The following is a 25,382-nucleotide window of genomic DNA, read 5'->3' as shown; positions in this document are numbered from 1 at the left end:
AGGTCTCAAGGCAGGCTGTCAGAAGAGAACGCAGCAGTTTTAGCCTCAGAGCAGGCTGTAGGAAGACAACCAGTGGTTGCAGCCGAGAGAGACAGAGAGAGAGACAGAGAGAGAGAGACACAGAGAGAGAGAGAGAGAGAGAGAGAGACACAGAGAGAGAGAGAGAGAGAGACAGAGAGAGAGACAGAGAGAGAGAGAGAGAGAGAACACCTGCTCTCAGAATCCTGATAAGCAAAAGGCTGCGAAGACTTGAACCTGTTTTGAAACTTGAAGCTTGTGGCGAAGTAGAAGTCCAGCAGGGTTACCAGAAATCACCTTATTCATGGATGTCCAGGTCGAAAGTATTTGGAGAAGTGAGTGAAGAGGTCATTGATTTTTGAAAAGGTCTGGGAAATCCAACCCTTAGCAACTAGGAGTAGTTTGGGACTCTTAACCGCGAAGATTTCGACATCAAACAGGACTGTGCAACGTATAGGTTTGGTGTGAAGTTTTCAAGTGTTTTAATAAGTAAAGAAAATACTTTTCTTTGTAATTTGGGGTATCAGCTACTTACAAAAGTAGCTGATGAAAGGTCACAGACCTGAAACGTTAACTCTGCTTCTCTCTCCACAGATGCAGCCAGACCTGCTGAGCATTTCCAGCACTTTCTGTTTTTATTACAAAGTACTATTTAGTTAATGAGGATTTTTTTTTTAAGTTTAATTGCTCGAATAAATGTCTTAAAACGTGAAATCTTGTGTAATTCTTCAAATTGGTCAGGAGGTTCATATCTCGTATTTTAACGTAAATGGTCTCATTAAGGTCCTAACACTGATAACTTCACTTGCATTTTTCATTTTACAATGCTGGCCATGGTATGTCCATACTATAATTGCTTTTCTTTTTGTCAGCATTATCAAAATTGTACAGTGTCAGCCTTGGCTCAGCGATAGCATTCTCTTCCCTGAGTTAGCAGGTCGTAGGTTAAAGTCCCATTCGAGAGACATGAGCACATAATCCAGTCTAACATTCCAGTGTAGTACTGGGGGAGTGCTGTAATGTCGAAGGTGCAATATTTCAGTTGAGACGTTAAACCGGAGGCACCACCTGCCCTCTCAGGTCAACATAATGGATCTCAGGACACTATTTTAAAAAAGAGCATTTCCATCCTTACCCCTTTGCGGATTGCCTGGCAGTCCCCTAAGACCATGAGCGTTTGCTATTGAGGTTGGCGGAGGCCAAGACATGACCCTGTGAGCATCATTTGGCAAGGACTGGAAAGCAGCTAAAAGACAACAAACAAAACTTTATACCAGTGCCACCTTTTGGTATTTTTAAAATATTTTCCACCAATAGGATTTGGAAAAACCAGTTACATTTAGGCCTTGGCTTTCAAAATCAATTTGTATTCATATACAAACAGGCACAGAGATGGCTCAAATGCTGGTAAACTCAGCCTTGATGTTGCTTTCTCAAAGACTGTAGCCCAGACTTCCCTTGAAGTTTGCGCCAAAGCAATGGTGTACATATGGCCCAATGCTGACTTATGTTAGTTTTTATGTTATGTGAGGATTTCCTTGATTGTTTATGCTATTCAGCACAACATCTGCCAAAATCCTCAACTGCTCATTCACATAGATTCACCACCGCACCCCACCATACAAAAGACCAGAAAATGAGAATTTCCTGTAGTTACACCAGCTCTGAACAGGTTACAAATTTACGTACATTATAAGCAGAGCAGGACTCAAAGTCACGTTTCTGTGTTTTATGAAGATTTATTAAAGCCGTATTTCTCTATTACTCCTCAATGAAACGTACACTGTATTTTCTATATTTCTGAATGCATTTTCTGGCATTGGAAGGAACGACAGTAAAAAAGGAAAGGAAAAGGAAGACTGCCATGGTTGCATTTTCTTAAACATGCTGTGCCTGAGACCCATAAACAATGGCTTGCTGGCTTCAAATCTTAATTCTCATACATAAAGAGGGACTTAAAGATTGAACAAGCGCATGTTGAAAAAAACCACAAATATCCAGTTCAAATCATGAAGGGGGTCCTATTGTTACAGCTCTGTGTTACACTATTGCTAGCTTGATATTGGGCAGTATTAGCACACCCTTACATGGAAGGTGCATAAACCACTTACAGAACAACTGGCACTGATGTCCCAAGCAAGTATTGAAGGCAAGAAACTAACTTGTAACAAACAGTTTACAGATTCAAAAACCTCAGAAAGAAATCGGTGCCAAACTTGTTAGGTCGTAAAGTTTTAATAGGATATAATGTTAAAATCAAGGTGAATTAACAGCTTTTGAAATTCCTTTTAAATATAAATGCGATTGCAAATATATACATTTTATAACCAAATAAGCATACTTCATAAACTAAGCAGTATTGGGTACACAAATGTAAGGTGGAACTTTTAAGGTGATTAAATGGCGTGTAATAATTTCAAAACAATTATACTTTAATTCTTCATATTCCATGATTCCCCTCAGGCCTCATTCTTTCCAAGCTAATTTTCTTTTTGAGTTACATAGGGAACAGTGATACTTGGGAGCTATTAATCACTGTCCAAAACCTGAAACGCTCTTTAGAGAATCACATAATAAACCTCTTTAGAGGTTCCATTTGAAAAACACTTGACACATAGATTATGTTCGTTTATTAACACATAACACGATGAATTAAATTATGTCAAACACATCAAATAATGTGCCATAATTGATGAAAATACACTTCACTCCTGCTCCATCTAGTCATACCTCCATGTTTCCCATCAATACTTCAACTGTAAGCACATCTGTACAGTAATATCACGCAGACAGCCCACAGGAGAAACAAATTGTAAAGAAGGAATGTTTATTCAATTTTAAGTTTATGATATAAAAAAAGCCATTTTGCATTAGAATATATTATGACATTTATTGGACTCTGTATGCTGAAATGTTTTTAGTTGATTTGAGATTCAAAGTAACTTGACAATATGTATTTCCCTGACGTTGCTGCTTTCATTTTCCAGTACATTTTATGCTCATCAAGGTGATGCTAAAACACCAGTCGACATTTTCCATTTCTCACACCAGACATCATGTAGACTGTCTCGAAGAGACTGCCAATTTAGTGCTGAAATAGGTGAAGTTTTGTGCTTTGAGTTGATGCCCACTAGGGACTGGATCGGGACTGCCGAAACACATTTCACATAGGATTCTTACAACCGAAACAGGCTTTCAGTTCATCAAGCTGGGATGCATTTGAACCCAGTTCCCTGAGGTGAAAGGCTAATGTCTCGCTGACAGCGCAACCCAGTGTCCACCCTCCCTGCCACTTGCATTGTAATTTTGGTGTTGTATGAGGTGCACTAAATGGCCAACACTAATAACAGCAGAGCTTCTTACCATTTATCTGAGGAGTTACCATTGCCCAAAGACCTGGAGATGGTATCAAAGGTTGTTGATGGGCACCATGATGAGTAGGATTTGGCATGGACTGGAAATCAGCTGAAACAGATAAAGAAAATGCTCCTGCTTATAACCACTTAGCGCACTTAAAAAGCTCAGGAAAAAAATATCTTCAGTTGCAATGTAAAAACCAATGAATTCTTGAGATACCCGTGTAATAGGTCGGATGTTATGTATTTTATTTATTTATTTAGAGATACAGCACTGAAACAGGCCCTTCGGCCCACCAAGTCTGTACCAACCAACAACCACCCATTTTATACTAATCCTACATTAACCACCACATCCCCACAATTCTCCTACCACCTACCTACACTAGGGGCAATTTACAATGGCCAATTTACCTATCAACCTGCAAGTCTTTGGCTATGGGAGGAAACTGCAGCACCCGGCGGAAACCCACGCGGTCACAGGGAGAACTTGCAAACTCCGCACAGGCAGTACCCAGAACTGAACCCGGGTCACTGGAGCTGTGGTGCTAACCACTGCGCCACTGTGCCGCCCTATGTTGCGATAACGGGAAGGCTAATGGCACTCATCGTTATTATGGGATAAATCGGACAGCAATTTCTCACATCCACACGCGCACAATTAAGTATGGAAATCTGGAAATTGCTGTCAGAGATATCCCGCTCCTTCACAGGGTGCACTCTTGCAGTCCTTGCCAATAGAGTCAGCACTGAAATGAATGCATTGGTATGATCTTGGGGTACTTGCCTATTAGTTCCTCACTAAAGACGCCAGAAAATCTTTGAGCTGGTGCATTCAGGAGTATGAGAGTTTTTTTTAAAATGGTGGGATAAGTGATAATTGCTGCCAAACAACCTCTCTGACCCTGAAAAATTAATTTTACAACCGGGGTGTCTCATTCTCTCAGAAGGAAATTTGTATTGACAATTTCTTTTTAAAATGTATTTTCTTTCCATTTTTTCTGTCCCTTTTAAGAACATAAGAAATAGGAGCAGGAGTAGACCATATGGTCCATTGAGCCTGCTCCATCATTCAATATGATCATGGCTGATCTTGGGCTTCAACTCCACTTTCCCACCCACTCCCCATATCCCTCAATTCCCTTAGAGACCAAAAATCTCTCTATCCCAGCCTTAAATAGTCAATGACAGAACATCCACTACCCTCTGGGATAGAGAATTCCAAAGGTTCACAACCCTTTGTGTCAAGAAATTTCTCATCTCAGTCCTAAATGATTATTCCCTTATCATGAGACTGTGCCCCCGTGTTTTAGATTCACCAGCCAGCGGAAACAATTTCTCAGTGTTTACAAGTTCCCCTCCAAGCCACACACCATCCTGACTTGGAACTATATCGCCATTCCTTCACTGTGGCCGGGTCAAAATCCTGGAATTCCCTTCCTAACAGCACTGTGGGTGTACCTACCCCATATGGACTGCAGTGGTTCAAAAAGGCAGATCACCACCACCTTCTCAAGGGCAATTAGGGATGGGCAATAAATGATGGCGTGGCCAGTGATGCCCACATCCCATGAATGAATAAAAAAACACTGTCAAGTCCCTTCAGAACCTTGTACGTTTCAATGAGATCACCTCTTATTCTTATAAACTCCAGACAGTATAGGCCCAATTTACTCAGCCTCTCATCATAGGATAACCCTCTCATCCCAGGGACCAATCTAGTGAACCTTGGCTGTACTGCCTCCAGCGCAAGTATGCCTCTCTATTTATCTCTCTCTGTTAATCCCATCTGTATTTACCAAACTTTATTTTGCTTTTTGTTCTCGATTTAAATCTAAATTATATTTCCTACTTCATGCTTCCTGGTTTGGACTCTGCATGTTTCAGTGAAGATCAACCAATCTGATTGGTTGAAGAGGTGTTTCTTCACCTACTCACAGATGCTCCGTAGAGGGAGCCACACTGGATCAGAATCCGGATTGGAGCAAGTCTACACACTAAAACCCACAAAAAGTTTTCTGAGCAGCTGTCAGTGAGGTGAACGCCATTCCTTTGCCGCTGACCACAAAATCTGGGCCATTGTGCTCCTGAAATATTTGCCATACACAACTCACAAAAATATAGCAATTTCTTGGTTTTTTGCTATTATTTACTTGTTGCTCTTCTGTGACACTACAAGTGGGGAGTGAAAGCAAACTGCAGTGCCACCACTTGCAGGACGTCATAATTACAATGTAACAAGTTTACATAAGTAGGTTCAATTATAAATATGAGCACTGGAAAGTGGTAGAAAAGTTGACACGAAGTGCATGTAGACACAAGAATTTTTTTATATACATTTTAATTTCTAGATTGTATCTAAATGGAATCACATCCTACTGCACAGTATAATTGAATAAATACTTGCATTTTCATAGACAACACAACTTTGTACATTAACCTCCTCATTAAAATTTGAATATTTGGTCATGGGATATGAATCCAGTGCAGAGAAGATTGGTTGAGAATTACTGTGCTTTTTATCCACGAATGTTGACATCTGCCAAACCTCTATCGTACTATATTAGATGGACCAGCCAAGGGTATGTACAATAAGCAGGTAATAACATTGTAAAATATGGGTAAATTCTAGAGAGCAAAAATAAAGAAAAGCACAACTAAAGGACTAAAAATAACAAATGTACAATAAAGACATTAGAAAATTAAAGAGATACATAAATTTTGCAAACTGAGGGCTTAAGTGGATGATGTACAATTTAAGAAAATAATTCAGAACCAATAAACCAGAGAAATCATTAAGCTGCGTGTGAGCAGGTTTAGGGTAAATGTAGATATATTAGAGCACTCCAATATAGAGTTACTTATTTAAATAAAGCAAGCTTCACACACCACAATACTTAACTACAAAATGACTGATTTTAAATCAGTAATACAAAGCAATGTGATGATTCATCCTCTTATATACTTATATAAGTCGAAGAGACTTAGTAGTTGGCAGGAAAAAAGACAGAGGCGCAAGGGGAGAGCCAACTGTGCAACAGCCCCGACAAACAAATTTCTCTGCAGCACCTGTGGAAGAGCCTGTCACTCCAGAATTGGCCTTTATAGCCACTCCAGGCGCTGCTTCACAAACCACTGACCACCTCCAGGCGCATATCCATTGTCTCTCGAGATAAGGAGGCCCAAAAGAATACTTATATAGTGATATTCAGCATCATATATTCTATTATATATTCCTTACCGCTTATCGGAGGAGCTGGAATTGGCCAAAAGCCCCGAGGGAATGATGGTATTAAAGGTTGAGGAGTGCCACAGAGACTCGTAGAGAGTATGGACTGGAAATCAACTGGAACAGAAAGCACAATTTAAATGTGAAGCTGCTGGGACATCATTTTTGTTCAACAACACACCAAGTATCATAAATGTTTAACTTTCTATTGAATGTTACATTCAGGGTATCTTGCAAAACTCTTAACTTGAGGTCTTCAAATGGCAGACTCAAGACTTTCACGAACTGAACCTTAACCTTATGTTTGTAATGAATGACATGTAACAAGTTTCAGAGCCCACAATATAGCCTTTAACCACTAGCTTATAAATTGAAGTAGCACCAGATGTGCACACTGCATATTCTCGATCACAAGATCAAGATGGATGCGGGAGGTTATTCTGTCCAACTTAGTTCATCCAATCAGAAAAGCACTACATTTTACCAATGCAGGACCTGATTATTCCAAATGATTCAAAACTGTTGCCTCCACTATTCTATCTGAATGTCTATTCTATGTTTTGTTCCCACTTAGCATGAAGAACTCACAGATATCAGTCTTAAATTTATCAGTTGAACCGATGTCCCCTTGTCCTCCTCATACAATCTAATTAAATGTAATATTGTCTCTTTACCTCTACTATACCAAAAACTATCTTGTATACGTCTACAAAATTTGGGGACTCTTTTACAGTCTCAGGGCAATAGGAATGGGTGGTAACAGCCAGAAAAAGACAGCTCTCCACTTGTTCTCCCATTCCTGCTCCCAGTATTGCTGCCATCATTTTTGTTGGAGCCTTCACATGCCCACTTGTTTCAGGCAGAAGCCTCCTTTCAATATGCTAGTTAAAGGTTCTACTACACAATTTTGAGATATCAAATGGTGTAGGGTAAAAGCGCTTTTTTTAAAAAAAAAAGATATTTTGTTGGGCTAGGAGGAAACAGTGTCTATGCAACTTCCTCCTCACACCCCTCGGATTACACTTAACTCATCACTTCCAGCTTGGCTCTGTAGAGGAGCTGCTGCATTTCCTGCCCACCTCAATCGCCTCTCAAGCATCTTCTCCTCCAGGTGGAAAGCCCACATTTCTCCAGTCCTCCCTCAGACCCAAAACCTCATTTATTCCCCTTATACCTCTTAATTGTCTTGGGATATTTTTCTATACGAAAGCTGCTTTATAAAAACTCATTGTTGCACTGAGGGAGACCGTCGGAGGTACCGACTTTCGGATGAGGCGTTAAATCAAGGCCCCGTCTGCTCTCTCGGGTGAGCCTAAAAGATCACATGACGTTGTCCAGCATGCTGGACAATATTTATCCTTCAATTAAACATCTCAAAAACAATTTGGAATCATAGAAATCAGAAAGTTTACAGCACAGCGTGTCTGCGCTGGGATTATCTGTCATTATCATATTATTGTTTGTGGGAGCTTGCTGTGCACATATTGGCTGCCATGTTTTCTACATAACAACAGTGATTACACTTCAAAAGTACTTAATTGGCTGTAAAGCGTTTTGGGACATTCTACGGTCATGAAAGCTGCTATATAAATGCAAGTCTTTCTTTCTAGCCAGTTGTTTACACTGGGGATCAGACGCGTTTCCCTTCTCTACAGTGCCAGCAGTGTTTGAATGTTACTCTCATTTCTCGGCAACCAGAACTAGGCATAGTAGTCAAGGTGAAGCCAGGCCAGACCACTGTAGTTTGGTCTCCCCAGTAGGTGGAAAAACATCACATCACATTAATAGACTACATATTTCAAACTAAATTGCAAATAGTTTATTACAAAGAAGAAATATGTACAAAAGCAAGTTAGATCAGCAGATAGAATGAATAATACTGTACATAAATCATTTAACAGCTTTCTGAGAGAAAATAAAGCATTCAAGATACTTCTTTTCCTTTTTCAGAGTCTTTTTCATTTTTTTATGTGAATGCCAAGTTCTGTCTTATCACAGGCACCTGGAAACACATTTACATGAGCAAACAAAAGCACGATAAACTAATGCTCAGATATAGCTGGTCCAGGCAGCCTTTCAGACCTCAGCATGAGGTTTGTCCTGATTTTCTTTGAGGAAGCCCCAGGTCCTCTCTCAACAGGCAGGTAAATGAGTTTATAAGCAATGATACCTTGCAGGCAGATAGATCCTGACCTTCTGTCCAATCCCCATCCACTCAATTACCAGATCAATAACTCTGGCCCGACCATATAGCATCAACTATACTGACTTTTTTCCCCCCCAATTAGACTTTGAATCTTAAGAATTTGACCATTGTGAATGTCAAATATGCACAATTGAGAGACAGTCACTGGTCTGTAAACCAGCAAGAGTTATGCAAATATTTGCCATTTTAATCCAGTTTCATGGATATGCATGTTAAAAATTTATAGAATAAAAGGAAAAATTTGCATTTATATATCACCTTATCACATCCTCGGAAGTTCCATAGCATATTCAAAACAATGGATTTAAAGTGCAGTTTGGGGAAGCTAGATAAGTACATGAGGGAGAAAGGCTTAGAAGGATATGTCAACAGGGTTAGATGAAGTAGGGTGGGAGGAGGTGGGAAGTAGGGTGTGAAGCATAAACATCAGTACTGACTATTGGAGCCAAATGGCCTATTTCTGTGCTGCAATTGCTAATCTATGTAGTGTAGTCAAATACTGCAACCAATTTGCCCCAGGTCCCACAAACAGTAAATCTGCTTCTGGTGTTGCTGGTTGAAGGAGGAGTGTTCAGCAGGAAATCAAGAGAATTCCCTGCTCTCCATCCAATAGTGCCACAGGATCTTTTATACACACTTAAGCAGCCAAATGGTCTTCGGTTTCGATCTCTTCGAAAAGACGCACTTCCAACAACATGGCACTCCCTCAGTACTGCACTAGTATCAGCCTAGTGCTAAAGTCCTGCAATGGGGCTTGAACCCACAACCAATAACTCAGAGGCAGGAGTGCTAGCAACTGAGCCAAGCTGACACAACAAATGCTCGTCATTATAACTGGTAACCAAAAGAAGCCTTACTCTTTTGTTGAGATGCTGCAGTTGTTGAATTGCATGACTGATGTAATTTGGAATGTTGACTATTAGTCCAGGGACCTGAAATGCAGCAGAAAAAGATATTTTATTCAAGTAATGCAGAAACTGCCTTGAAGTAAGTCAAACAGTAAAAAATCTCATGTAAAAACACAAAAGGACAGGGTTTTCCAATTGCTATGAATGAGCTATAAATTATACACCAATTATCAATACTCTGAAAGCTTGACGATTTCCATTTTCACAAATTGTACAGTGTTTATTAAAAAGAAATCAAGGATGGAATACAAAGTACATAAATTATTTTGCAATATAATGTTTTATGCTGTCGGCTGACAACAGATCAATGAACAGAGTGAAAAGTAACCTATATCAAGACATGCAAAATGGGTACTTGGCACTGTTCAGTGAATGAATTTGCATAGACCTCGGTGTATGCAGATTAAGCCTAGCTTGCCAAAATTAAAAGTTGTTGCATCTTTCGGCATTAAAATAGTCGCAGCACAAAACTGTTAATTTATACTTTTACATTTTCCACTTTCTGGATGCATCACAAATTTCAAAACGGTAGTTTATAGTAATATATTAATATTTAATACAGACCAGGAAGATTCCAGTCTTTGCTGAGTTAGCTAATGTCAGCCAATGCTGTTGAGAAAGGGGAAGAGGGAGAAGGGATAGAATTGGACTCCGCATCCCTGGGTAAGGGAATGGTAAAATCGAGTCCTGATCGCTAAACAGGAATCCTTCATGAAAATGGTATATATTTTTTTAATTCATTCTTAGGATGTGAGCATTGCTGGCCAGTCCAGCATTTATTGCCCATCCCTAATTTCCCTTGAGAAGGCGACGGTGAGCTGCCTTCTTGAATCACTGCAGTCCATGTGGTGTCGATACACCGGTAGTGTCATTAGACATTAGGGAGAGTGTGTGGGGGAGATGTGACACCACTGGGAACAGGAGCAGGTTTGACTGTGATGCACTTCATAGTCCCACGGCCTATCAGCACTCACCGTCAAGGCTCAGGAATGAAGAATGACCACTTATACCAGCTGGCACCTGGCGTTCGTGGAACCCAGTGAGGGAGGCAACACCTTCAGGAGAAGAGGGAAACAGGAAAGAAAATTGGAATAAAATCAAGAAAATACAAACCATTTTCTTTGATTGCAGGCAGCTTCTCCCTGTGGGCCTCATGCAGCTGCTGCATAATATTTTTGGCCAGTTCGACAACGACGCTCTTCAAACTGGAGAGCTGCTTATCAATATCCGTGTCCAACGTGGGTAAAACCTGATCTGTCTCCATCTCTTCCAGAGCATGAAACTCCTACAAGGTAGGACATCACAAGAGTTAAGCCTCAGCCTGACTCACCCTCATATAAAATATGTTGCTCACAATCCCGAAACCAAAGAAACCGTACATTGCTTCTTTTGTATTGCCGGTTCACTGCCAACTGAAGACTGCCAGAGGTCATGGGCATCACCAAATGAATGATTTGACTTGTTTGCCTCCCTGACCCCACTCTATCAGCAACATAAACAGAATGTGGTCTCTCTATTGATGGTGAATGTGGACTGAAGCTCAGTCCACCTGTAAACGCAGCAAAAAACATTTTTGCGCTTGATGACATGGACACGTTCCCTGGATGTTTGCATCTTTACAATTATAAAGGAGTTCTGCATTATGGGAGAAGGGTATTTTCAGACAGTTCATCATCTGTCAAATAGGTCCAACAGTGAGCAGCAACACCTGCTGCAGCGAGAACATGGCCCACTTCACCTTAACAAATTTATGGCGCTCAACATGATGGACAGCTCAGTCCCACTGCGCACCATGTCATTGCTCCAGCTGCAGCGTGTGAGCAGGACGAGACTTCTTTTACAGCCTTGTTCCACTGAACAGCTCACATAGAATGACCAAAGTGGCAGAGTGGGGTGATAGGTAGGTTATACGCTGCATTGGCACACATCTGGAAGCAAGACACGATCACCCCAACAGGCGATGGTGGCATGGTCTAATCCCAAAAGAAACAGTCTAGAGAAACTGTTAACAAATGTTCCCTCCTGCACAGAGATAAACAAAGGGATTTGGAAACAATTCCCACAGGTGGCTCGGTTTTAATATTTCAATGTTATTTTTCCAGCTACTGTAGCTCGGAACGTTTGATGACACAAGATCAAATCGAACCAAATTCCCTACTGGATGTGATAGGGTTAATTGCGAGCAGATTTCATGACTGTGTAGTGGAGCAGAAATTGTATCTGTGTAAGTTCCTGTCAATCTATTGGAGCGCCCCAAACAAGGGCCTTGCCAGTCTGGCAGGGTGAGAATGGTAGCAAGCAAGTTTTCTGTCAGACTGGTGATCTGGGAAGGAACATGATACCAAATTTCCTGGCAGTGTAGCAGGGCAGGAATGAACCTGACCAGCTTCCTTGCCAGTCCAATGAAGGAGGCATGCATCTGAAGGTGCTCCCCGACAATCTCACTCAGCTCATCCACCATCTTAACTTCATTCAAACGCAAAATACTGCAGATGATGGAAACCTGACATAAAAACAGAAAATGCTGGAAAGACTCAGCAGGTCTGGCAGCATCTGTGGAGAGAGAAACAGAGTTAATGCTTCAGGTCAACAACCTTTCTTCAGAACTGGGAAATGTTAGAAATATAATAATTTAAACTTAATTTAGTTCTCTGATCTTTGAACAGGCAGGATGGACTTCCTCAATTTAAACTTGAAGGCCAAACTCCCCAAGTAACATTTCAGATCATTGCACCACCATTAACCTCAAACATTGCAAAGCAAATGAGTTTGAAAAAAATCTCCTGTAAAAGAACTTGGGCTTACCTTTAACAGCTGGATGTTGTCAGATTTCAACAGCTGGTCTATCTCATCGCTCTTCCTGGTCAGTCCACTGCACCTCTGGTTCAGCCAGCTCTGGATGCTGTCGGCTTGGGCCAAGGCAACAGCCTCCTCACTCTCAATAATGTTTGTTGCAATACTCTGCGATTCTTTAATGCAGTTGATCAGATCACCAAAGTGCTTATCAATGTCGGACCTCACCTGGAATGTTGTTTCCTAGTTGATGAAGAGAAGGTTACAGGTACAAAAGAACTGAAACAAGGGGCAGGAGAACGGTTATAATTTTTTAATGGATGGACTGGTACTCACTTTGATAGCAGTGACATTCTCTTTTAATTTAATAATTGCTGTATTAATATCTTCGATCTGACTCTGCCTTCTTATTTTTTCTTCCTGAAGAAGTTTCTTTATGGAGTAACAACATACACAAAACATTTAAAATGTTTATTCAAATACATAAAATATGTCAAATAATGGCATCTTAGTTACCAGCTTAAATCACAACAGACTCATTTATGCAAGGCTGTATTTACCCTGCACGTTTTTTCTCTCTGCCGAAGCTATACTTGTGGGGAGCAAGTGCAGAGTCCAGGACGCTGAGGCGAAGTGAAGCGAGACTCCCTCCTACAGGAGGCCTCACTCTGCTTCCCTATTGTGCCAGGTTGCACCTAGGTTCCAGATTTAAAGCAAAAGAACTTGCATTTAGATAACGCCTTTCACAATCTCAGGACCAATGTTCCCTGTAAGCTGCAAGTCCCGAAAGTCCCCTCCCAGGCCACGCACAAGTCAACCTCTTTAAGATACCATGTATGCACAGTCGTGCAAAAAAATTTAGAGACCGCACGCTTAAATGAAGCACCAGCACATTCCCCTCCAAAAATTAGAGGGAATATTGATCAGGATGTCCCAAAACGCTTTACAGCAATGAAGTAGTTTTGAACTGTAATCATTGTTGTAACGCAGGAAGGCTGTAACTGCAATGTTGATGTGACTGTGAAGTGAAATCTCTTTGCAATGACAGGCCATAACTTAAATAAGAAGCTTGATGGCCAACCTGTAGAATTAAAGCTAAAAAGTGCAGCAGGTCTGAAATTGTACCGTTTGCAAACACTGTAATGTATTTGTATAATATGCTAATGATGTCATGATGTCAATAAACACTTCTTTGAACTGTTCATGCTTGTTGTCCACCTTGTCTGTTAGTGCCACCCAAATATATCGCAGAAAATGGCAACAAGGATGAGATAAAGGTCTGTCAATATGGGCAGCAAACAGCAGCAGGGACTGCAATGGAGAAGGTTAGCAGCTCCCGGTAAATTAACTGCTCATATGGCAGAGATGTTGGTTTGTGCAAAGCCTGAGCCGCAAGCTGTCTCTTTGGTTGACAGATGCCGCAGGGTCCTAGTCTGCATCGGTTTCAAAAGCGTTCACTTAGATAAGAGAATATTTTCAACCTCCGACCAGACTGGCTTTAGGTATCACTGTTATGGACAGTCACAGTAAAGTGTTTACTCAGTTACTGAAATTTGAAACATGACAATATGGCTGCACCTATGGGATAAATTGGAAGGCCCAGAACATATGAGATGGCTCAAGATCCATTCAGTTCGTATATTGAAAGAATTCAAATGTTTTTCAGAGCTAATATCATTTTGGAACTTGAATGTGAAAGACTCAGAATAGGCAATTCTTGAGCACAAGAAAGCAATTTTGTGAAAAGAAATTGGCCCAGAAGTATATGGCACACCAACAAACCTTCTTGCTCCCAACAAGGCAAAAGATGTGCCATTCAAAACAATCACTAAGTTGGAGGAACATTTCAATGCTAAACCACTCGAGACAGCAGAAAGCTACAAATTTAGAGCCAGAAATCAGAAGAGTAGTATAACAGTTGGTGAGTACATTGTGGTGCTGAAGAATTTATCACCACATTGCAACTTTGATGCATTCTTAGACCATGCATTATGAGACAGATTTGTGTGTAGATTGGTGGATGAAATAATCCAACTGAAGTTACTGATGTCCAAGAAAACCCCATATGCCAAATAAGAAATATTAATTTCATCAGTTGGAAACTTACATTAGATTTTTAATGGGAAAAATCCTACAGTTAACTTTTTAAAAACTAGCAGCCAAGATGGCCACTACAATTTGCATCTGTAATACCAGGAGATTGCCCTGGAGACAAAAGTCTAACAAGAAGCCCGGCAGAACAATGCTTTGGGGAACTGAGTAGATTATGCAGATCATCCTCATTAACTGGACAGTCAAAGCTATCTTGAGACATTCATAAGTGGAGATGTGACTCCAGTGGGTAAAGACTGACAATCCCACCTAAGAGGGGTTTTAGACTCTGGATCTCAGTAAAAACAAAGGGGATTGAGAGAACCATGTGACTGTCTGTACATCTCTGAAAAAAAACTGGGAGTTTTGTTACACTCACAGAAGACAAGCGGTCACTGAGACTGCAGCAACAGAGAAAGTTGTGTGCCCCCCTTTCTTTCTCTCTCTCCAGAAAACATCAAGTTCGAAAACTGTCTGTGACTGTGGACCCTCCAAGCCTACAGACTGCTACAGCCAGAGACCAGGGGAAGAGAACCACCTAGCAGTCTGCCTTCAAGAAAACCCTGAGCAAAGCAGGCCAGCCACAAAGTGCACTTTGAGCAACCAAGACTTCAAGAATATAACTCCAGCCAGACAATCACCGAATCATCCCTAAAACTGTGTATTTAACTTTTATTTATTCTGGACTTTAATCCAACCAAAAACCCTACTTTTCACGTTGTAATCTATTTGTGTGTGTGTGATTCTCGTGTGATTGTAGTTCCAGTGTACAAGATGTTGAGAGTAGTGAGGTCAGGGATAAGGTTACAAGGACGCAAGAGGGCACTGGCAAGCAAGAACTTGGTTTAAAGTGTGTCTACTTCAACGCCAAGAGCATCCGGAATAAGGTGGGTGAGCTTGCAGCATGGGTTGGTACCTGGGATCTCGATGTAGTGGCCATTTCGGAGACATGGGTAGAGCAGGGGCAGGAATGGATGTTGCAGGTTCCAGGATTTAGATGTTTCAGTAAGAACAGAGAAGATGGTAAAAGAGGGGGGGGTGTGGCATTGTTAATCAAGGAGAGTATTACAGCGGCAGAAAGGACGTTTGAGGACTCGTCTACTGAGGTAGTATGGGCCGAGGTTAGAAACAGGAGAGGAGAGGTCACCCTGTTGGGAGTTTTCTACAGACCTCCGAATAGTTCCAGAGATGTAGAGGAAAGGATAGCGAAGATGATTCTCGACAGGAGCGAGAGTAACAGGGTAGTTGTTATGGGGGACTTTAACTTTCCAAATATCGACTGGAAATACTATAGTTCGAGTACTTTAGATGGGTCAGTTTTTGTCCAGTGTGTGCAGGAGGGTTTTCTGACACAGTATGTAGACAGGCCAACCAGGGGCGATGCCACATTGGATTTGGTACGGGGTAATGAACCCAGCCAGGTGTTAGATTTAGATGTAGGTGAGCACTTTGGCGATAGTGATCACAATTCGGTTAGGTTTACCTTAGCGATGGGCAGGGACAGGTATATACCGCAGGGCAAGAATTATAGCTGGGGGAAAGGAAATTATGATGCGATTAGGCAAGATTTAGGATGCGTAGGATGGGGAAGGAAACTGCAGGGGATGGGCACAATCGAAATGTGGAGCTTATTCAAGGAGCAGCTACTGCGTGTCCTTGATAAGTATGTACCTGTCAGGCGGGGAGGAAGTTGTCGAGCGAGGGAGCCGTGGTTTACTAAAGAAGTTGAAGCGCTTGTCAAGAGGAAGAAGAAGGCTTATGTTAGGATGAGACGTGAAGGCTCAGTTAGGGCGCTTGAGAGTTACAAGCTAGCCAGGAAGGATCTAAAGGGAGAGCTAAGAAGAGCAAGGAGAGGACACGAGAAGTCATTGGCAGATAGGATCAAGGAAAACCCTAAGGCTTTCTATAGGTATATCAGGAATAAAAGAATGACTAGAGTTAGATTAGGGCCAATCAAGGATAGTAGTGGGAAGTTGTGTGTGGAATCAGAAGAGATAGGGGAAGCGTTAAATGAATATTTTTCGTCAGTATTTACAGTAGAGAAAGAAAATGTTGTCGAGGAGAATACTGAGATTCAGACGACTAGGCTAGATGGGATTGAGGTTCACAAGGAGGAGGTGTTAGCAATTTTGGAAAGTGTGAAAATAGATAAGTCCCCTGGGCCAGATGGGATTTATCCTAGGATTCTCTGGGAAGCCAGGGAGGAGATTGCAGAGCCTTTGTCCTTGATCTTCATGTCATCATTGTCGACAGGAATAGTGCCGGAAGACTGGAGGATAGCAAATGTTGTCCCCTTGTTCAAGAAGGGGAGTAGAGACAGCCCTGGTAATTATAGACCTGTGAGCCTTACTTCAGTTGTGGGTAAAATGTTGGAAAAGGTTATAAGAGATAGGATTTATAATCATCTTGAAAAGAATAAGTTCATTAGCGATAGTCAGCACGGTTTTGTGAAGGGTAGGTTGTGCCTCACAAACCTTAGAGTTTTTCAAGAAGGTGACCAAACAGGTGGATGAGGGTAAAGCAGTGGATGTGGTGTATATGGATTTCAGTAAGGCGTTTGATAAGGTTCCCCACGGTAGGCTATTGCAGAAAATACGGAAGTATGGGGTTGAAGGTGATTTAGAGCTTTGGATCAGAAATTGGCTAGCTGAAAGAAGACAGAGGGTGGTGGTTGATGGCAAATGTTCATCCTGGAGTTTAGTTACTAGTGGTGTACCGCAAGGATCTGTTTTGGGGCCACTGCTGTTTGTCATTTTTATAAATGACCTGGATGAGGGTGGGTTAGTAAATTTGCGAATGACACGAAGGTCGGTGGAGTTGTGGATAGTGCCGAAGGATGTTGTAGGGTACAGAGGAACATAGATAGGCTGCAGAGCTGGGCTGAGAGATGGCAAATGGAGTTTAATGCGGAAAAGTGAGAGGTGATTCACTTTGGAAGGAATGCAGAGTACTGGGCTAATGGGAAGATTCTTGGTAGTGTAGATGAACAGAGAGATCTTGGTGTCCAGGTGCATAAATCCCTGAAAGTTGCCACCCAGGTTAATAGGGCTGTTAAGAAGGCATATGGTGTGTTAGCTTTTATTAGTAGGGGGATCGAGTTTCGGAGCCACGAGGTCATGCTGCAGCTGTACAAAACTCTGGTGAGGCCGCACCTGGAATATTGCGTGCAGTTCTGGTCACCGCATTATAGGAAGGATGTGGAAGCTTTGGAAAGGGTGCAGAGGAGATTTACTAGGATGTTGCCTGGTATGGAGGGAAGGTCTTACGAGGAAAGGCTGAGGGACTTGAGGTTGTTTTCGTTGGAGAGAAGGAGGAGGAGAGGTGACTTAATAGAGACATATAAGATAATCAGAGGGTTAGATAGGGTGGATAGTGAGAGTCTTTTTCCTCGGACGGTGATGGCAAACACGAGGGGACATAGCTTTAAGTTGAGGGGTGATAGATATAGGACAGATGTCAGAGGTAGTTTCTTTACTCAGAGAGTAGTAGGGGCGTGGAACGCCCTGCCTGCAACAGTAGTAGACTCGCCAACTTTAGATTAGATTAGATTAGAGATACAGCACTGAAACAGGCCCTTCGGCCCACCGAGTCTGTGCCGAACATCAACCACCCATTTATACTAATCCTACACTAATCCCATATTCCTACCAAACATCCCCACCTGTCCCTATATTTCCCTACCACCTACCTATACTAGTGACAATTTATAATGGCCAATTTACCTATCAACCTGCAAGTCTTTTGGCTTGTGGGAGGAAACCGGAGCACCCGGAGAAAACCCACGCAGACACAGGGAGAACTTGCAAACTCCACACAGGCAGTACCCGGAATCGAACCCGGGTCCCTGGAGCTGTGAGGCTGCGGTGCTAACCACTGCGCCACTGTGCGGGCATTTAAGTGGTCATTGGATAGACATATGGATGAAAATGGAATAGTCTAGGTCAGATGGTTTCACAGGTCGGTGCAACATCGAGGGCCGAAGGGCCTGTACTGCGCTGTAGTGTTCTAATGAATGTGTGTTTGAATGTGTAGTGTATTTTTGATTATTTTTAAATCAGCGTTAGAGTGTTACGTATGATAAACTTACCTCGTTCTTCTTTAAACTCAAGAAAATCTGTCTGAATGGTCCTTTCACGATCACAGTAAAGGAAAAAAGGTAAAACATTCACAGAGGTGGTAAGCACAACCACTGTTTAAAAAGGAATAACCCTGTTGTGGTCAAATAAGAGGAAGGGCAAGAGGGACGACTGTGACCCCCTCCTCACTTGGCCGTAACAATGAATACACAAAATGTTACATTTGAGCTCACGTGTAAGATTACTCTTTCCATCGAGATGGTACCAAATAATGCTCGGGAATTTTGTCCTATGCCACTGATTAGTACAGTTTCTGCCCTCTGTCAGCAGGCTTACACAAAGCCTAAAGTGGAGAACCCTCGTCAGAAGAGTACTGGTGATAGCGGTTTAGTGTCTTGTTATCGCTGTAAGGGCAACTACATAGCACAAGCATATCAGTACAGAAATTCCAAATGTTTTAATTGCCAAAAGACAGGCCACATTGCAACGGCTTGCTGAGTGAGAGCCAAAGCAGGAAAGGTAACTTATTCCAATGGTAATGGAAAACAGTGATGTCACAAGGGTGGAATTCACAATCTTAAAGTGAATCCAGAGTGCCTAAACAGAGAGGAGCTGCAGCTGTACAGCATTTATGCCACTAGAAATCATTCATATCACAGAGACTTTTGTACAAAGGTATTGATAAATCAACAGTACATCAACATGCACATCAGTATGACTGCAGTTGCTCCATTATGAGTAGAGGCACATACGAGAGCAAATTCAGTGATGTACCTCTAACTGACAGCACCGTTCAGTTAAAAACCTACTCTGGTGATGTGTTAGAAATGTGTGGACAAATGAAATGCAATGTCCACTCTTAGGGCAAGTTCCTCAAGTTACCCAACTGTTGTAACGAGATATGTCAACAAACCAACATTAATGGGCAAAGACCGATTTTGTAAGCTGAAGTTAGACTAGAAGCATGTTTTCCAAGTTGAGATGACTAAGAAGCTTGACCAGCTATTGAATAGTTACAGGAACATTGTCGAGGATAGTTATGAACACATAATCGGTCTGAAAGCGTACATCCGTATCAGGCCAATGCAAAGCCAGTACATTGCAAGGCTAGGCCAGTTCCTTATGCTCTCAAAACACAGGATGAAGAGAAACTAAAGAAGCTAGAGAGGAATGGTGTACTCGTGTAAACTGATCACAGTGATTGGGCAACCCCAATTTTAGTAGTGCCCATGTCAAACAAAACTATAATACTATGTGGAGAATATAAACTCACAATCAATCAATCAGGTAGTGGATAGTCAGCAGTATCCACTATTGACGTCTCAAGATTTGTTTCTGGGGTTAGCAGGATCCAAGTTATTAGCGAAGTTGGATTTGCCCCATGGTTCTGCACAGCTCAATGTGGATTGAGAGAGTTAACATCTGTGACGGACACTGGGCATCTGGGACCTGAGTGAACAGGGCAAGCAACTGTGTATCTCCTTAACCAATCAGATTGAAGGATTGTGAAATAAACAGAACAAGGATGAAGAAGGAAGTGAAAATTTACAGTGGGTGAATTCAATGTCAAGTCAGTTATAGAAAGAGAAACTGAGAGGGCAAGAAAATTGGATTGAAATAGAGAGGAAAAAGTTTTAAAAAGTTACATTTCACATTTTTAAAATATCCAACAACAATTAAAACTTGAAGGAATGAAACTCCACACCTGTAATAGTTAATTTTTGGTGCCAAAGTGGTTCATTGGTATTAATGCACAATTTTGAAATGAATCTCTGATAGCTAATCCAGCATTAATTAAATAGGTGCAGGCCTTCAGACCAGCTCTAACCTTCTGTGACAAGTTTAGTTTCTATCTCCACGCAAGTACAGTAAAATCAAGTGGGAGACGGAGATGCTGCGCCCGTTGCCTACCCGCCCCCGCTACCATTTTACCAGCAGCGAAGGTTGAAAACAGCCTGCCCACCTTTGGCCAATTGAGGCCCTTAAGTGGCAAATTACTTCCCACTTAAGGGCCTCCTGCCGCTGCTGATACCAGCGGCCACCGGGATCTTCAGCACCTGAGGAGGCCGCCTGGTAATAACAAGCAACCTCCTTGCAGCCTCCGGGGATCCCTCCTGATTGGGCACTCTGCCACATGGATAGCCCCTTCAGCAGCACAAGCCAACCCCGATGGAGCACCTCCCCCCTCGCCCTCCTGAACAAACGCCAGCCCCCTTGACCGGGTCCAGCCAATTGTTCCCAGCGAGACCCAAAACCCCACACACCTTTATGGAGGCTGACATCCATAGTCCTCTTCTGGGACTGAAGAGCTGCCAGCCCTCGGATTGGCCGGCAGCTCTTGGAAGCAGGACTGCCTGCCTGCGAGGGCAGAAGTCCTGCCCGCACCAATTAAGGGCCTAGGCCACGTAAAATCACTGTGTGGCTTACAGGCCCAGCACAGGAGTGCTCAACCACGACATTTCAACTCTGCCACCACGTAAAATTCCAGCCAATTTTTCAGGTAAATTTTTAATAATTGTGACCAGTCCTTGTAACTTCCATTTGTATTAGCCTGAATCAAAGGGAGGAAACCACACAAGTGGGACTTGTGCAGTATATTCCCTCTCACGGAGGCCAACAGAGGACCTTGTCAGGTTCATTTCTCACATAAAAGGCTGGATTTTAACAGCCCGACGCCAATCTCAGCAGCGAGCTCAAAAAATGACGGCTCACACATGCTGGCCGTATGCCAAAGAGCCGCGATGTTCTCACGCTCAGCGGTTCAATTAAATAGTCAGGGTGGCCTGCTCCGCCCCCTTCCCCCCACCCCCAACAAATCACGTGGAGTGGGTGGGCTGTCCATCCCCAGCAGTGGCGCCATCAGCCTGTGCGCAGGCACTGGGACGGCACAGTGGCGCAGTGGTTAGCACCGCAGCCTCACAGCTCCAGCAACCCGGGTTCAATTCTGGGTACTACCTGTGTGGAGTTTGCAAGTTCTCCCTGTGTCTGCGTGGGTTTCCTCCGGGTGCTCCGGTTTCCTCCCACATGCCAAAGACTTGCAGGTTGATAGGTAAATTGGCCATTAGCAATTGTCCCTAGTATAGGTAGGTGGTAGGGAAATATAGGGACAGGTGGGGATGAGGTAGGAATATGGAATTAGTGTAGGATTAGTATAAATGGGTGGTTGATGGTCGGCACAGACTCGGTGGGCCGAAGGGCCTGTTTCAGTGCTGTATCTCTAAACTAAACTAAACTTTTTAAAGGGCAGCCAGCCCTGCCGGTCAATTTGAATTTTTAAAGATACACTCCCCCAAAATGTATTAAATAAATTTCTAATGCGCTGTCCTACCCCTCAATAACAATTACATGAACGATTTGCCGCTCCCCCACCCAAAACACTTACCTTTTAAATCTGACCCTTCCGCACCACCCCCCCCCCCCCCAGACTGCACAAACTTTGAAGTTCACCCCTTCCCACCATCCCCGACACCCATTACATTTATTTGACCCCATCCCCCCCACAGAAAATCTTAACTGCTCACCCCTCCCCACCAGTGTCACGCTGGCTTTCCCCAGACGGGGAATTGAAGATGCGGGAGTGCCAGCCGCGTGCCGAAGATCGTGGTGGGCCCTGAAGATTGAAGGTAAGTTCATTTATATTTATATTAATTTAAATATCGAAATCCACGTCCTGACCAGCAAACGGGGGGGGGGGGGGGGGGGGTCTCCACGGAGCCCCACCGCCCTGTGGCGGATTGCTGCCAGCCCCATCTTTTGGCACCCCCCCCCGCCCACAGAGTCCGATGTCGAGGGCTTGGTAAAATGCAGCCCAAAATCATTTGATTAAAGACACACGGCCAAAGTTGTTTAGAGTACTGCAGAGAATTACTAAATGCTTTTTAAATTGTATTGTTTGCAAAGGTGACTGTGAAATATTACAATCTTGCTAAAAATCTGATATTACTTCCTAAACATGCAGAAGTAGGCCATTCAGCCCCTCGAGCCTATTCTGATATTTAATTGGATTATGGCTGATCTGTATCTCAATTCCATTTACCCATCTTTGATCTATATCCCTTGATACCCTTACCTAATATTAATCTGGTCAATCTCAGTCTTGAAAATTTCAATTGCCCCAGTACCCAGTCTTCGAGGGAGAGAATTCCATATTTCCACAACCCTCTATGTGAATAGTGCCATCAGATTTCACTCCTGAGTGGCCGAGCTCGAATTCTCAGATTGTACCCCCTTGTTCCTGATTGCCCCAGCAGAGGAAATAGCTTCCCCTTATCCACTCTATCGAATCATTTTATCACTGATTCTGAAGCATTTAGGCTAAGGCGTACAATCTCTTAGTGTGTTATTTGGCATCAGTCAGAGAGATCAGGAGTGCACAGTGCGATCCCATACGGTTTCCAGTGCATTCCTTCAGCATTCATTGTCAGCCTGCCATCCCACAATATTTGGTGCGCTAGGTCAGGATTCAATTCTTGGGAGAGAGCCCTTACCTACAGAAGTACACTTTTGTGCTGGGCATGAGGAAGTAGTATATAGAGACTGCTCGTATAACTAACACTGTCCTTACACAAAAGGGTGACATTTTAACTCATTCAAAACCCATCCACTTGCACAGTGTTAATATTGAGCCCAAAGACTGACCAAGGCTCGTTCATAAGAAAAACTCCCCTTCAAATAAAGTTTGTTTTAAAATGCTCCTGTGAAGCAGCTTGGGAGGTTTTATTACGTTAAAGGCACTATATAATTATGTTGTTTGCTGTTGTACAAGTCTAATTTTAGCATTACCTTTTTCTCAGTGGTTTCCTCTTCTGTAGTAATGACTTTGTGATCCCGATGTGCATGCAGTATACACAAGCCACAGATGCACATCTGATCAGTCTTACAAAAGAACTCCAGCAGCTTGCAGTGTATTTTACATTTTCTTTTATCCAAATCTTTGACCGGGTCAGTGAGCTGATGGTCCCGAAAAGCAACATTCTCGTAGTGAGGCCTGAGGTGGGCTTCACAAAATGTGCTTAAGCAGGCCAAACAGGATTTCACAGCCTTCGTCCTGCTAATGCAGGAATCGCACGGAATATCCGAGCCGCTGGTCAGCCTGGCAGCCACCTGCCCCATTCTGTTGAACTCGTCCACTATTCCGCACAAGACAATGTTTTTCTGAAGGGAGGGTCTCGGCACGAAAGCAGCCCTGCATTGCGGACAGGCATTGAGTGAATTCTGGTCCCAGTTTTTCTGTATGCAGTCGAGGCAAAACGTGTGTCCGCAGGGAAGGTTGACAGGGTTGCTGAAGACTTCTAGGCAAATGGAGCAGGAGAGCTGCTGCTCGAGAGATAAGAGGTCTGCTGTAGCCATGAGGAAACGTGTCAGAACTACTGCATCCTGTTCAGGTTCAGCAGTAATAAGTGCAGCATCTAAAAGCTTAGTTTGGTCTCCAAAACAAGCTTAGCCACCACCACAGGACTGACAAACACAAGCTCAATCGTTTCTCTGCTCACTCTCCCCAAATAGGAAACAAAAACTCATCTCTCTCCCTTTCCCTGCCAGGTTAAAGGCTACAGCTACAGTGTCCAGGAAGGACCACTCACAGTTCATTTCAAAATGCAATCTGGTAAATCTCTCCATTTGCAGTTCAGCCTCTGCTGGAGGCATTTGGAACTTAATTTTTGTTTTTAAAATGTCAACTTTTGCGTTTCAGATAAAGCCTCGCCGACGTTTAATTTAAAATCTGTGTTTTTGATTTGTTGATTTGCAAACAGCTCCACTAAAGTGTGTGTTAGAACAGTGCAAAGTGGGTCCAGTCGGAGTATTCAGAAGTGATCTCCTTCCTATTTATCAGCATTGATGTGTATTTAGTGTGACCATGACTGGTCAGGGCACCACTGATTAATTTATGGAAAAGTTACTGCCTTTTAGCCAAGTCGAAAATCAAACAGCAGACAAAACCCTGAATAATAATGGTTTTAATAACCATTGGCTTCAGACCATAAAGTGCAGGATTCAGCAGGAAAAAGCAGACATTTGTATTCAAAAGTGAACTTTTGGAGTTAAGTTTGTATTTTATACATTTTTCAGTTTGCAATTTATAAATGATCAGCTAGTCCTTTCAAAAACTGGACTGCCTGGGCAGCTGGTAACCTACATTATTAGCATATTTCTCTTAAAATGATTACATTAGTTAGAAGATATTGGGCTGAATTTTCATCACGGAGACAGGAGTCAGGATTGTTTTTGGGTCAGGAACCCGCCTCCGGTGGGAAACTGATTAAAGTGATGATTTTCACAGGGGTAAGCCCTTAATTGATACGGAGACAGGTTTCGTCCAATTAGAGCCAGTGGAGGCGGGAACGGAGATGGGTCAGATGAAGTGTGGGACTGATTTAGACACCCCACGGTAGCCATCACTGAGGCTGCTGGTTATCCTGAGGGAGAGATCTGCAATTTGTGCCAAAGCCTTCCACTGCACTAGAGGGAAGCGAGATGTCACAGGGGAGCTGAAGGCCTGACACTCGGGACAGGGCTGCCTCTCACTTCATTGATATCGACCATGATCGAACATAGAAGGCCATGAGGGAGCAGAGGGAGGTCCTCTTACTGGAGGGTGGCAAGAGGATGACACCAGCTGAAAGCAAAGTGGTCTGGGTTCAGATTGCTGCCGCTGTTAGCAGCAGAAGCGAGACCAGAAGAACCTAGATCCAGTGCTGTAGAAGA

General features: G+C 42.8%; 1 protein-coding gene across 2 annotated transcripts in view; it reads right to left on the bottom strand.

The window, feature by feature from the left end:
• The window catches only part of LOC137384253 (E3 ubiquitin/ISG15 ligase TRIM25-like), a 33,747-nt gene extending 9,541 nt beyond the window's left edge, over nt 1-24,206 (bottom strand). Inside the window, exons 1-8 of one of the 2 annotated variants that reach the window (XM_068058011.1) lie at nt 23,460-24,206; nt 12,847-12,942; nt 12,523-12,753; nt 10,831-11,002; nt 9,667-9,741; nt 6,616-6,720; nt 3,382-3,483; nt 1,154-1,264 (exon numbers count right to left, since the gene is read on the bottom strand). In XM_068058011.1, coding sequence (XP_067914112.1) covers nt 1,154-1,264; nt 3,382-3,483; nt 6,616-6,720; nt 9,667-9,741; nt 10,831-11,002; nt 12,523-12,753; nt 12,847-12,942; nt 23,460-24,026 — 1,459 coding nt within the window. In that variant the 5' untranslated portion in view covers nt 24,027-24,206. The remainder of the gene's footprint in view (nt 1-1,153; nt 1,265-3,381; nt 3,484-6,615; nt 6,721-9,666; nt 9,742-10,830; nt 11,003-12,522; nt 12,754-12,846; nt 12,943-23,459) is intronic. The other variant, XM_068058012.1, reaches the window with a different exon arrangement.
• Nucleotides 24,207-25,382: the final 1,176 nt, after the last annotated feature.

The sequence above is a fragment of the Heterodontus francisci genome, chromosome 26 (assembly GCF_036365525.1).
Source record: "Heterodontus francisci isolate sHetFra1 chromosome 26, sHetFra1.hap1, whole genome shotgun sequence".
NCBI classification, from domain to species: Eukaryota; Metazoa; Chordata; class Chondrichthyes; order Heterodontiformes; family Heterodontidae; genus Heterodontus; species Heterodontus francisci.
The sequence above is the reverse complement of the archived record's forward strand: the minus strand, read 5'-3'. Positions and strand labels throughout refer to the sequence as shown.